This window comes from Prionailurus bengalensis, chromosome A1 (assembly GCF_016509475.1).
Source record: "Prionailurus bengalensis isolate Pbe53 chromosome A1, Fcat_Pben_1.1_paternal_pri, whole genome shotgun sequence".
In the NCBI taxonomy this organism is placed as follows: Eukaryota; Metazoa; Chordata; class Mammalia; order Carnivora; family Felidae; genus Prionailurus; species Prionailurus bengalensis.
The window spans coordinates 98,207,763-98,221,267 of NC_057343.1; the positions used below are offsets into that span (position 1 = coordinate 98,207,763).

Here is a 13,505-nt window from a genome sequence, read left to right on the forward strand (position 1 = left end):
TTTTTTAATGAATCTGTCTTTAGACACAAACTTATTAGCCTGTGAGGTTTATTTTGCCCATGATGGCGTAGAGTTTAAAAACAGAAAAATACAACGTATATAATTAACTTTGCACTGTACTTCATGAAGGACAGTAGAACATAGATAATATAAAAATCATATGTTTTTACTTTGAATCTGATAGCCACAGGTCATCTTTGTGAGCATCAGTTATTGTACAGTATTATGCCCATTCTCTCCACTCCTATTCAGAATGGTACTCAGAGTCCTAACTAATGCAGTAAGACAAAAGGAAATATAAGGTGCACATTAGGAGGAGAAGAAATAAAACTGCCTTTATTCACAGAGGACATGATTGTTTAGAAAAAAATTTTTTTTTAATTTTTTTAAATGTTTGGGGTTTTTTTTGAGAGAGAGACAGCGTGTGAGCGGGGGAGGGTCAGAGAGGGAAATACAGAACTTGAAGCAGGCTCTAGGCTCTGAGCTGTCAGCCCAGAGCCCAACATGGGGCTCAAACTCACAAACTGTGAGATCATGATCTGAGCTGAAGTTAGCCACTTAACCAACTAAACTACACAGGCACCCTGATTATGTAGAAAATCTTGAAGACTATATACAAAAAAACAAAACAAAAATAAGATAAAAACTTTTGAAACTAAAGTGTAAGTGTAGTAGAGTCACAGGATACCGGGTCAACATACTAAAGTCACTTGCTTTCATATATACCAACAATGAACAATTGGCATTTGAAATTTTAAAAAATCACCATTTATAACAGCACCCAAAATAATGAAATACTGAGGCATAAATCTAAAAAAATATGTATAGCTTCTGTTGGGGAAAACTATAAAAAAGATAAATCAGAGATTTAAATAAATGGAGAAATAGCCCATATACACATATTGGAAGTCTCAATGAAAGTTATTAAGATGCCACTGCCTTCTAACTTTATAGATTAAATACATTCCCAGTCGAAATCCCAGGAAACTATGTTGTACATACCACTGAACTGGTTCTAACAATTTCTGTAGAGGGGGTGCCTCAGTGGCTCAGTTGGCTAAGCATCTCACTTTGGCTCAGGTTATGATCTCACGGCTTGTGGCTTCAAGCCTCCTGTTGGGCTCTGTGCTGACAGCTCAGAGCCTGGAGTCTGCTTCGGATTCTGTCTCCCTTTCTCTCTGTCCCTCCCCCTCTCCCGCTTGGTGTATGTCTGTCTCTCTGTCTCTCTCTTTCTCTGTTTCTCTCTGTTTCTCACACACACAAAATAAACATTTAAAAAAATAATAAAAATAAAAATTTCTATAGAGAGGCAACAGACCTAAAATACTGGATACTGAAGAAAAACAAACTTAAAAAAAATTTTTTTTGTTTATTCATTTTTGAGACAGAGAAACAGCATGAGTGGGGGAGGGGCAGAGAGAAAGGGAGACACCGAATCTGAAGCAGGCGCCAGGCTCTGAGCTGTCAGCACAGAGCCTGACGTGGGGCTCCAACCCATGAACTGTGAGATCATGACCTGAGCCAAAGCTGGATGCTTAACTGACTCAACCACCCAGGCGCCCCTGAAGAAAAACAAACTTGAAGGACTCACACTATTACTGATTTCAAGACTTACTATAAAACTACAGTAATAAACACATGTTATTGGCTTTAGAATAGAGATCATGGAACAGAATAGAGAGCCTATTTATCAACCCATACGTATTTAATAGACTGATCATTAATAAAAGTACAAAGGCACTTCATTGGAGGCATAGTGGTCAAAATATACTATAACAATTGGATGGCAATATGTAGAAAATGAACCTAGATACATACCTCACCCCTTTCATAAAAATTGATTTAATGTGAATTATCTACATGTGAAATTCAAAACTATAAAATTTCTAGAAGGAAATAGAGAAGAAAATCTAGGTGACCTTGGGTTTAGTCTTGAGTTTTTAGATACAATACCTAAAGCATAATCCATGAAAGAAATGATATATTCAAGACTTTAAAAAATGACCATCTTCTCAGTATATTAGTCGCAAGTAAGCATATGAAAAGGTGGTTAACATGATCATAAGATACTACTCTATATACTAAAATGTCCAAAATTAATGATTTTGGAATACCAAGTATTGGTGAGAGTATAAAGAACCTGGAACCCTCATGATTTGCTGAGTCTAAAATGATTAATGGCAAGTAAGCATATGAAATGTGGTTAGCATCATCATAAGATACTACTCTATATAGTAAAATGTCCAAAATTAATGATTTTGGGATACCAAGTATTGGTGAGAGTATAAAGAACCTGGAGCCCTCATGATTTGCTGAGTCTAAAATGATAGAGCTACTATGGAAAACTGACATTTTCTAATAGAGTTAAACATGGACCTAGCATGATCCAGCAGTATGTGTATTTACATATATGTCCAAGAAAATGAAAGCACACATCCACAGAAGGACTTGTATAGCAATAATATACAATTATATTAATATATTAATGTAATAAAACTTAGCAGCTTTATTTATAACAGCCCCAAACTAGAAGCAACACAAACACATCCAATAGGAAAGTGGTCTATTTATGTAATAGAATACTATTAACCAATAAAAAAAAAAAGCATAATCTGCTGATATATGTGACAACATTCATTAATCTCTTAAACATTATGTTGAAGGAAAAGAAGCCAGTCACTAAAGAGTATGTACTGTAAAATTCCATTTATGTGAAGTTCAAGAACGGAGGCAAAACTAATTACAATAGTGATTGCCTTTGTGGGAGAGGAAGGTTGACTGCAAAAAGGCATGAGGGAACTTTCTGGGATGATGAAAACATTCTGTGTCTTGACCTGCATGATGGTTACACAGATGTATCCATTAGTCAGACTTCATCACGAGTTAGAATTTCAGCTTTTTATTCTGTGTAAGTTATATCTCTAAGTGCTGGTCACATTCAAAGAATCTTTCCCTGTAATTTTCTCTTTAGATTCTTAGAGTAATTGTAACTAAATTTTATTGAGTACTTAGTATATGCCAGGAACTGTACATGTTTTAAATATGTCAACTAATTTAATCCTCACAGAAACCTATTAGGTGGGCTGGGTTTTCTCCTTTTTTTTTTTTTTTTTTTTTTTTTTACAAATGATGAAACTGAGACGTAAGTTAAAAAAAAAAAATTACCTCAGGTATATATTGAAATCCATGCAAAAACCAAGATTTAAATCTTGACAGTCTAACTCCCAAATCTTCACTCTTCATCATTATGCCATATTGTCTTTGAGCTATTGACAGGCTTTTTTTTTTCCTTAAGATTTGTTAAGATCCACTTCTTTTTTAAGAAAAGAATACTCATTGTATTTTTGTTAGTTCTCATACTGGTATGTCTTCAAGTTTCACCATTTTTGTTTTTGCATTGTTTAATCTGCTCTTAACCCCATGTAGTACATGTTTCATTTAACTATTGTAGTTTTTAATCTCTGGATTTTTTTATTTGTATCTCTTTTTTAATGACTTGTTAATTTCCTTATCTACTAATTCCATCACCTGTGTAATTTTTGGGTTAGTTTCATTGGATGGATTTTCTTCTCATTATGGGTTGTATTTTTCTCCTTTGTATGCCTCTTGGTTTTTTATCAGATGCCAGGCATAACAAATTTTACCTGCTTCTGAGGCAAAACGCTTCTGAGGACAAAACAGATTTTGTCCTTTGTGAATTAAGAGGTTTTCCACTATGGCTGGTGGAAACAGGAACCCAGACCAGCTCGGGTTCCCCTTGCACCATGGCCAGAAAACCCTCCATAGGCAATAACAGGGGCAGTCGTATGGCTCACCCAGTTTGCTTCCCTTCTCTTAAAGATCATTTTTCTTTGCCTGGTGTCCATTGTCTCCAACAATTGTTTCCTGTATATCATTTAATTTTTTAAATGGTTTGAGGTAGGTGGGTGAATCTGGTGATCTATCATTCTACCTTGGCCAGAAGTCAGAAGTCTCTTGCTTACACTGTTAAATGGGTTTTACTTCATGATTTACTTCAATTTTAATTTTCAGCTTTTACTTGCCATGATAGTGGAGCTACTGTTTTAGCATATGCTCCAAAACACCAGCTACTAATATCAGGTGGCAGAAAAGGCTTTACGTGTGCATTTGACCTTCGGCAACGACAGCAGAGGCAGCTTTTCCAGAGCCATGATTCTCCTGTTAAAGCCATTGCCATTGATCCAACAGAAGAGTACTTTGTTACAGGATCTGCTGAAGGCAACATAAAGGTAAATATGGTAATGCCACAGTGTCTACAAAATGAAGAGAAATCTTCAGAAACCTTAAGTGTTTACACGTATTAATGATACCATTCTATTTAAATAGTAGAAATATTAACTCCTTTGTAGGCAGTATGTTTGTTGCTATTTAATAAATCTTTTAATGAATGAAATAATATTTAACTTGAAATTGTCTCTTTTTCAGTTTTCAAATAGGCTTAATTAATGTGCAAAAGCACTTGATTTTCCACAGATAAAACATATTTCAAACATTAGAATTAGTCTTGACTCCCATTTTCAGAGTTAACAAATTCAGTTTCAGATACTGTGAAATGCAGTAATATTTTCCTTTATCCTGAATACTGTCCATTTTTTCATTTATATAGTATTAGCATCCAGCCACTCAGTGCCTGATTCAGAAGTTAGGGACGTACCTAGATAAGCCCTGTGCTTCTCACACTCCACCATGTTTAAAACTTAGAGGTTATTTAAAATGTTAAGCAGCGGGGCACCTGGGTGGCGCAGTCGGTTAAGCGTCCGACTTCAGCCAGGTCACGATCTCGCGGTCCGGGAGTTCGAGCCCCGCGTTGGGCTCTGGGCTGATGGCTCAGAGCCTGGAGCCTGTTTCCGATTCTGTGTCTCCCTCTCTCTCTGCCCCTCCCCCGTTCATGCTCTGTCTCTCTCTGTCCCAAAAATAAATAAACGTTGAAAAAAAAAAATTAAAAAAAATAAATAAAATGTTAAGCAGCTTATTAAATGCATCCCATCCCAGAAGTACTATTGCTAGGTACCTGTATACATTTTTACAGTACATACCTAACAGTTTTGTTGGAGAGTCCTCTGGCCACACTTGGAAAAATCTCTAGGGGTGAGTCAGTTTAGACTAGTCCCTAAGTTATTGTAATGGCCAGCAACCCACTGAAGGAGTCTACATTCTTAGAATCCATTAATTTAGCCCCTAGTGAGACTACTAAGTAAGAATAAGTTTGGGGGTACCTGGGTGGCTCATTCAGCCAAGTGACCAACTTGAGCTCAGTCACTTGGTGAGTTTGAGCCCCACTTCAGGCTCTGTGCTGAGAGGTCAGAGCCAGGAGCCTGCTTTGGGTTCTGTGTCTCCCTCTGTCTTTGCCCCTCCTGCACTCACGCTGTTTATCTCTCTCTTAAATTAAACAAACATTAAAATAATAAGAAGGAGAAAGAAAGAAAGAAAAGAAAGAAAGAAAAGAAATAATAAGTTGGGCTACTTTTTTTTACAACATGCATATTGTTTTCATAATTTCCAGCCAGAAAAAAAATTAACTAGAATTGTGGAATTTTAAAAATGCTTTTTTTTTTTTTTAATGTTTATTTATTTACTTTGAGAGAGCGAGTGCAAGCTGGGGAGGGGCAGAGAGAGAGAGAGGCAGACACAGAATCCAGAGCAGGCTCCAGGCTCCGAGCTATCAGCACAGAGCCCATTGTGGGTCTCAAAGTCAAGAACCACACAATCATGACCTGAGCCGAAGTTGGACACTTAACCTACTGAACCAGGTGCCCTGAAAGGGCTTTTCCTAAAATCAAATATATACACTAACTTCCATACGTAATTATTTTCCTTCAGTTTGAAGCTAGGTTCTTACTTGAACTGCCTTCAGTTTAGAACAAGTTGTATTAGGTTTTATATTAGTTCTTTATATTAGTTTGTGCTCTGATTCGGAGGTTTATTATTTAATCAAGTAAAAACAGATTTGAAAGTTTACTACATAGTATTCAGAAGTCACAACTTGGGGCGCCTGGGTGGCTCAGTCAGTTAAGTGTCTGACTCTCGATTTCAGCTCAAGTCATGATTTCACAGTTGTGAGATCGAGCCCCAAGTCAGGCTCTGCACTGAGCATGGAGCCTGCTTGGGATTCTCTCTCCCCCACTCTGTCTCTGCCCCTTCCCTGCTCACATGTGTGCTCTCTCCCTCAAAACAAATAAACATTTAAAAAATACATGTTTAGGAATCACAACTTAACAATCAAGTCTAGAGTAATAGGTACTAATGAATTTCTTAGGAAAAAGTAAGTTTTCCAAAAAAAGGGATCTCAAAAAATCAGGACTATTTTGGTTACCCTAAAGTTAAAATGGATGTCCTAAAAGCATTTAAGTCCGTCACATACTTGAACATGCTTATAAATTACTTTGTAAGTAATTTACTTTAGGAATAGTTGCATTTATTGTGGTAGGGGCTAAAAAGAGAAAATCTTAGTAAATTAAGTTTGCTGAAGTTGTGATAATTTATCTTGCAGGTGGAACATAGTTTTTCCTTTTCTGAGGCCTTCTTTCCAGTGGGTCTAATCCCTTGCTGGGTATTATAAGGGGTTACCCCATTATAAACTACACAGCACAAGCTTTGCTGAGAGATAAGAAGTCTTTTTTTTTTTTTTAATTTTTTTTGATGTTTTTATTTATTTTTGAGACAGAGACAGAGCATGAGCAGGGGAGGGGCAGAGAGAGAGGGAGACACAGAATCTGAAGCAGGCTCCAAGCTCTGAGTTGTTGGCACAGAGCCTGACACGGGGCTCGAAGTCACGAGCTGTAGATCATGACCTGAGCTGAAGTCGGACGCCCAACTGACTGAGCCACCCAGGTGCCCCAAGATAAGAAGTCTTAATTGTAGTCCCTACAATATTACAAGTTTCTTTAGCTGTGTACACTTGACCTCCTAGTACCTGAGTTCTCATGTCCAATGCAAGGTTTAAATTACCTTTCTGTTTAATGAGTAGATTTTGAAGAATGTGATAATATCAAAGGGAATTGGGAAATTGCAACATAGTATCCAAAGGTTATGACCTTAGGCCTACACAGATTTTTTTTCCATATTTGTTTTAGAAATTTCTTCTTTGCACAAGAAAACCGGCTTAAAATTTTCCTTTGGATTTTTAATGTAATCGTCAACGTCAATTTTTAATTTTGTTTCTCATATCTTTTAGATTTGGAGTCTGTCTACCTTTACTCTTCTCCACACTTTTATCAATGAACATGCTCGGCAGTCCATTTTCCGGAACATTGGAACTGGAGTGATGCAGATTGAGACAGGGCCAGCAAACCACGTGTTCTCGTGTGGAGCCGATGGTACAATGAAGATGAGGATACTGCCGGATCAGTTTAGCCCACTAAATGAAGTGTTGAAAAATGATGTGAAATTTATGCTCTGACAGTTTGACAATAGGATGTATAATTGATTACCTATTCCCTGGAAGTGGCCAACACATACAGTGTCCACTGATCACTCTGTCTCTACCACAGATAAACTAATGCTTTCTTGGTTTCATACTTACTTTATGGAGCTTTGCCCTGGATGCACTGATGCCTTAAAAACTAACAAGGTCATTCAGAATTAGACTATATTACCTAAAGTAGAATGTATAAGTAATACTGTAATAGTACATATTTATAGTATGTTATGCTGAGTACGTCGTAGTGTTAAAGGACTTTCGTTTCCTTATTGTTGATAAACTCTTCTGCAGAAATCTCTGTATGAATTTATTTAACAGTAAAAATACCCTTTATGTAAAGGCAGTTGACATCAGTCATCACTTGACTCACCACTGTTACTTCCTTTTTCATACATAAACATCTCACACTCTTCTATTAATTAATGATAAATGATAATTGGGTAAGAATAAAAAACATAATGAACATATTCATTAAAAACTGTCATTAGGACTTCAGTCTTATTATATAAAGTTCTCCTCAGTGTCCTTACTGAAGCCCCAGTGTGTGTGTGTATATATGTATCTTATACATCTTACTTGAACTTAGTTTGTGTATATATCAGAGAAAACTACAAGTCTTTTCATGTGTTTTTGTGCCATAACAATTACTGCCACTAGAATAGCAACTTTCTTTGCAGCTGTTTTTTTTTTCATGTTTTTTTGTTCTTAAGTTTTGAATTCCCATCCTGATTTTCAAATAATTTCAGGAAGACATCCAAGATTATTATTTTAAAGATTATCTTGAATCAATTAAGTCTTAGCAGGCAATAACGATTCGGTGTTGGTATACAAGAGACACCTAAAAGTAAATTTATAAATTTGTCAAAGGATTTTTGAGCACCAAACATTTTACTTATATTTCTTTTTCCTTTTTAGGTGCTTTTAGTCTCAAAGTTCTGAACACCTTATAGCAGTGTTTTTAGAAACAAATGTGAAGACAGTCAAATTAAATAGATAATATTTACAAATGTAAAATACCCGCCAGATCTAACACTAATAGAAAATAAATTAAACCTTATATTTTATTATTTTTTGCCAAAATATATTATTTTACTATAAAATATGACCAAAATATTAAAAATGCACAATGCTTTTAACTTAAATGTGCTAAACCTATTTCTGTCTGTTCTGTGCTATACCTTTTCTGGTTAAAAATTATAGAAAACTTGATAAATACTTGATTTTAGCCAAGGAGACTGGAAACAGATGGGACTAAGTGTTTAAGGGACAATTATATACTATTTAGCTTAAATATATTTTGTTAATAGGAACTATAAAAACATTTTTATGTAACAAAATATGGACAACTGTTATCTGGGAAATTAAAGAGTCAAAGTGAAGAAATGAAGGGCTGGTAAAATGAATTTTGTAATATCCTCAGGATACTTTTATCTTAAAAGTATATTGTTAAAGATTTTGTAAATTGTATTCATAATTTTAAATGTGTTAAGCTAGTTGCAGTGAAAACACTGTCGTTAATTATGTAGAGAGTTCATGTGCACATAATAACCTGTATCTATAATTGTGCAATAACAATATGTGACTATTTTGCCATGGAGAAATCTGTGACAGCATTGCAAACAATGCCATTGTTTGATACAGTTAAGCTTAAGTTATTTTTCAGTAATTTCACAAATCAAGATTCAAACGGCTTTAAACACTTTCAATGAGATAGAAGATTTATTATGCTTAATAGAAAAAAAAAGGCATTGTGGATGAACAATTAAGCATTTTCATTGAGGGTTTATATGAGTAATAAATTGTGTAAGCCCATATGTATTTACATCAGAGTCATAATATTTTAAATAAACAATCATGCAGTGACTTTTTTTTTTTAGCATGGTACTGTTTTAAGTAATATTTATGCAATTTTAGTTGACTTAAAGTATATGTGACATTTTAAAATAGAGAATTTCTGTATTTATATTTGGTAAAATATAGGAAGCATTGAGTAATTTTCCTAAATACCTTGCTCTTCCTTTTTTATAATCTTTTTAAATTAATAGGTAAGCGTTATCCAAAAATGGGGAGAATAAAAAGTTGGAATGTATATCTAAATATAAAATGATGCACATATATGTAAAATTTCATCCACATTAATGGAATGGATACATCAAAATACATTTTTTAAATTGTGTTTTTTCTGAGAATGTGGCTTTGTAATGATGGAAAAATTCACAACATTGCAAGTCTCATTTTCTGAAATGTAGAATTTTTCTTCTGTAGAATTATAGACAGTCAGTTCCTTCCTCCTTTCTTGCTCTCTTTATTTTGCCCAAATTCATTTCTCCTTTTTTTTTTTAAATTACTTAAAAAAAATTGCAAGATTTTCTCATACTGGTCTCAACAGTGAAAACACATACAAACATACCCACTTTAAGAAATACCTTATATGACCTGAAAGTGGTGATGACCGCTTTTTTTTTTTAACAGGACTGGGAACCCAGACAGACATATTTTACTAAACCAAAAAATTTAATATCATGACAGGAGACTACAGGTAGGCTAAAAGAAATATTTGTATAGTAATAGGGAAATTATTAATGTCCATATATACAAAGAGAACTTTAATGAATTGGGGCAAAGAGAACTTTAAGATGATAAATTAATAGAGAAATCAACTCACAGAACAGGACACTGAAAAAGCCAGCAAGTATAAAATATGTTCATCCTCAGTAATGGTTAAAGGAATGTTGGGGGGAAAAAAAAGCAACAGTATGATACCACTTTTCATCAATCAGATTCATATAAAGTCAAGTGGCAACATCAGTGTTGGTGGAGATGCAAGGAAACGGGTGTGCTGAAACACAGCTGCTAGAAGTACGTTCCAAAAACGCTACCTAGATTGGTGTTAACATTGAATACACATAGTTGGACTAAGCAGTCTTTTGAGGAATTATCCTATCAGGATAAAAGCAACCTTGCACATAAGTGTAAGTACAAAGATGTTTAGTGAACTACCTGGAGGGAAAAAAAAACCCACCCTGGAAATCTAAATGGTAATTAGGTAGATGGTTGGATAAATTTAGTACATCCTTGCAGTGCAATATTTTCTTAACACTAAAAGCATGTCAGATTTGTATATGTTGATCTGAAAAGAGGTTAGAAAATTTTCTAAGTAAAATGTATAATAGCCCATATTATTTCAGGGTTTTTTAGTCCTATAGGTATGTAGAGACAAATATGTATGGAAGAATACACAAAAGTTTAACATGAGAGAAGGGAAGAAGGAGGTAATATTTTCCTAAAAACCCTTTGAACCCCACTGAGCAACAGATTACCTAAGAGAGAGAGGTGTGTGTGTGTGTGTGTGTGTGTGTGCGCGCGCGCGCGCGCGCGTGCTCACACCGGACAGAAAAGCTCAGTCTTTAAACCATATAGTATTTAATGACTTTGAAAGCTGCTCTGTTGAGTGAAGTTCTTGTCCGGAATACTCTCTGAGTTGTTGAGATATTTTGATGCTTGATTTACTAAAGTAGAAAGGGTAAAATGTTAACCTTTAGAGTACTTAGAAAAAGTGGAACATACATTATTTAAATGTTCCTATCAGTCTTTTAGAAATGTGTATAGCTTTTGCTATAGTTAATTACAAAGCTAAACAGTTTTTCATGACTTTTTTTCCTTTTCTGCTTGCTTCATTGTCTTTTTTTTTAATTTTTTCTTTAATGTTTATTTTTTAAGAATGAGAAAGAGTGTGAGTGGGGGAGAGGCAGAGAGAGAGGGAGACACAGAATCCAAAGTAGCCTCCAGGCTCTGAGCTGTCAGTACAGAGCCCAATGCAGGGCTCTAATTCACAAACTGCGAGATCATGACCTGAGCTGAAGTCAGACGCTCAACCGCTGCCACCCAGGCATCCCTTGCTTCATTGTCTCTTATGTGTATTTGGCCGATAATTCAGGGAGCTAATGCAGAGTTAGAGTATCACATGGTTTCACAAAGCTCCTGGAAAAAAGAAAAATTTCTTAGGTTCTCCTATAGCAAATACAGATGGGTGATAGAAACAATTGGTGTGACAACCCATTTGCACACTAGAGATGCTTTACTAGTACGCAATTATCTACCCAAGGTATAGGTATGACCTATGTAATAGAACTTAAGCCCTACAGTATATCAGCCCTGAGTGAGCATTAAATACATTTTAAAATCTGTATTCCTCCCACGTGCACAATACTTCCCAAAACTCCAGTATTTTCATCCTATTGCTTCCAGGTCAGGCTTGAGCCCTAGGATCCCATTATCAAAGTGAGGTCCAAGTGTGCATTTGGCTCCTTGAATGAGGTTCTTTGTGTAGAGTACTTCTCAGCCTAAAGACCTATCAACAAATGAGACACTTTCTGTGCCTTCCACACACCAAACACAGTTGTGAGACAGATAATACGGCTATCTCCCATTCTAAAAGGGGAAATCGGATTCACAGAGTAGTACCTGGTCCATAGAGATTCGTAAGTGTAAGTGGGCACCAGTCACCAGTCCCTTGAGTAATCCTCTTGCCTGGGATTAATTCTCCACTGCTCTTGCCTCCACCATGAGCTGTTTTTTGAGGTGGTGGTAGTGGTGGTGGTGGTAGTTTAAACACTGAGTTAGCCTTTTTCTAAAAATGGCCCATGTTTTTAACTGAAAAAGAGTGTCAGCCTATTTCTCGATGAGAAGTTTCAGGGTTCAAAGTCTTTCTTTACATTTTATGCTATCCCCATCCCTAAGTTGAATCTAGTAAATTTGCTTTTAAAAACTGTGTGTAATACACTCAGAAGAAAGCCACACCCATGCTGTTTTCTCAAACAGCCTCTTAACTACTTGAGCTACCTCCAAATTTGCTGTGGTATACCACATTAACATTCTTAGAAACTCCAGGGGTGCCTGGGTGGCTCAGTCGGTTGAGCCTCTGACTTCAGCTCAGGTCATGATCTCCCAGTTGATGAGTTCAAGCCCCGTGTCAGGCTCTGTGCTGACAGCTCAGAGCCTGGAGCCTTTTTCAGATTCTGAGCCTCCCTCTCTCTCTCTCTGCCCCTTCCCTGCTCATGCTCTGTCTCTCTCTGTCTCAAAAATAAATAAACATTAAAAAATTTTTGAAAAGATTCTTAGAAATTCCATTATCTCCTAAAAAGGGTCTACATGGCACACCCTGAAATTTTTCTGAGATCTCAACAAAATGACTTAGTAAACAGAATTTTGGCTATGTCTCTACCTTGAGACCCTTGTAATTCATAACAATATTGAATAATTTTTTTTAATAAAACCATAAAGCCATTGTTAGGTAGAGAGACCCATGTGTGCATGCACACACACACAGATAATTCACAGATAGAAGGAGCTAGCACACCAACTCTTCTCTGCAGATTGGTAATTGGAGGGAAAGAAGGGATGTGATTGCAGAACAGCATGGGAGTCATAGCTCACCAGGTGAGGGTGCTGTGCTGGGAGTATTCCAGAAGTAAGGTAGGAGCCTTCCTGTTTATTGTTTTGATTTATTTTATTTTAATTTTTTTTAATGTTTACTTAAACATTAAGCTTAATGTTGTGCACAAGCGGGGGAGAGGCAGAGAGAGGGAGACCCAGAGTCTGAAGCAGGCTTGAGGCTCCAAGCTATCAGCACAAAGCCCAATGTGGGGCTCAAAACCACAAACTGCAAGATCATGACCTGAACTGAATTCCGACACTTAATTGACTGAGACACCCAGGCACCCCTTTTTGATTTTTGTTGTTGTTGTTGTTTATTTATTTTTGAGACAGAGCATGAGTGAGGAAGGGACAGAGAGAGAGAGGGGAGAGAGGGAGACACAGAATCCGAAGCAAGCTCCGGGCTCTGAGCTGTCAGGACAGAGCTGGCACAGGGCTCGAACCCATGATCAGGTCAGATCATGACCTGAGCCAAAGTCGGGCACTTAACGGACTAAGCCACCCAGGCACCCTGATCCTTTCTTGTTTACAATCAAGTACAGGGTTGCCAACTTGGACTAGACAGTTCATGGGTAAGTACACAAGAGAACTCCATAAATAGAGCAGGAGTTTCAGACCATATTTGTAG

The 13,505-nt window shown here is 36.4% G+C and overlaps 1 protein-coding gene across 8 annotated transcripts in view; it reads left to right on the forward strand.

The window, feature by feature from the left end:
- DMXL1 (Dmx like 1) overlaps nt 1-9,304 on the forward strand; it is a 136,778-nt gene extending 127,474 nt beyond the window's left edge. For all 8 annotated transcript variants that reach the window (XM_043585981.1, XM_043585931.1, XM_043585946.1 and 5 more), the window contains 2 exons: nt 4,033-4,250; nt 7,196-9,304. In XM_043585981.1, the coding sequence (XP_043441916.1) occupies nt 4,033-4,250; nt 7,196-7,420 (443 nt within the window). In that variant the 3' untranslated portion in view covers nt 7,421-9,304. The remainder of the gene's footprint in view (nt 1-4,032; nt 4,251-7,195) is intronic.
- The last annotated feature ends 4,201 nt before the right edge of the window (nt 9,305-13,505 follow it).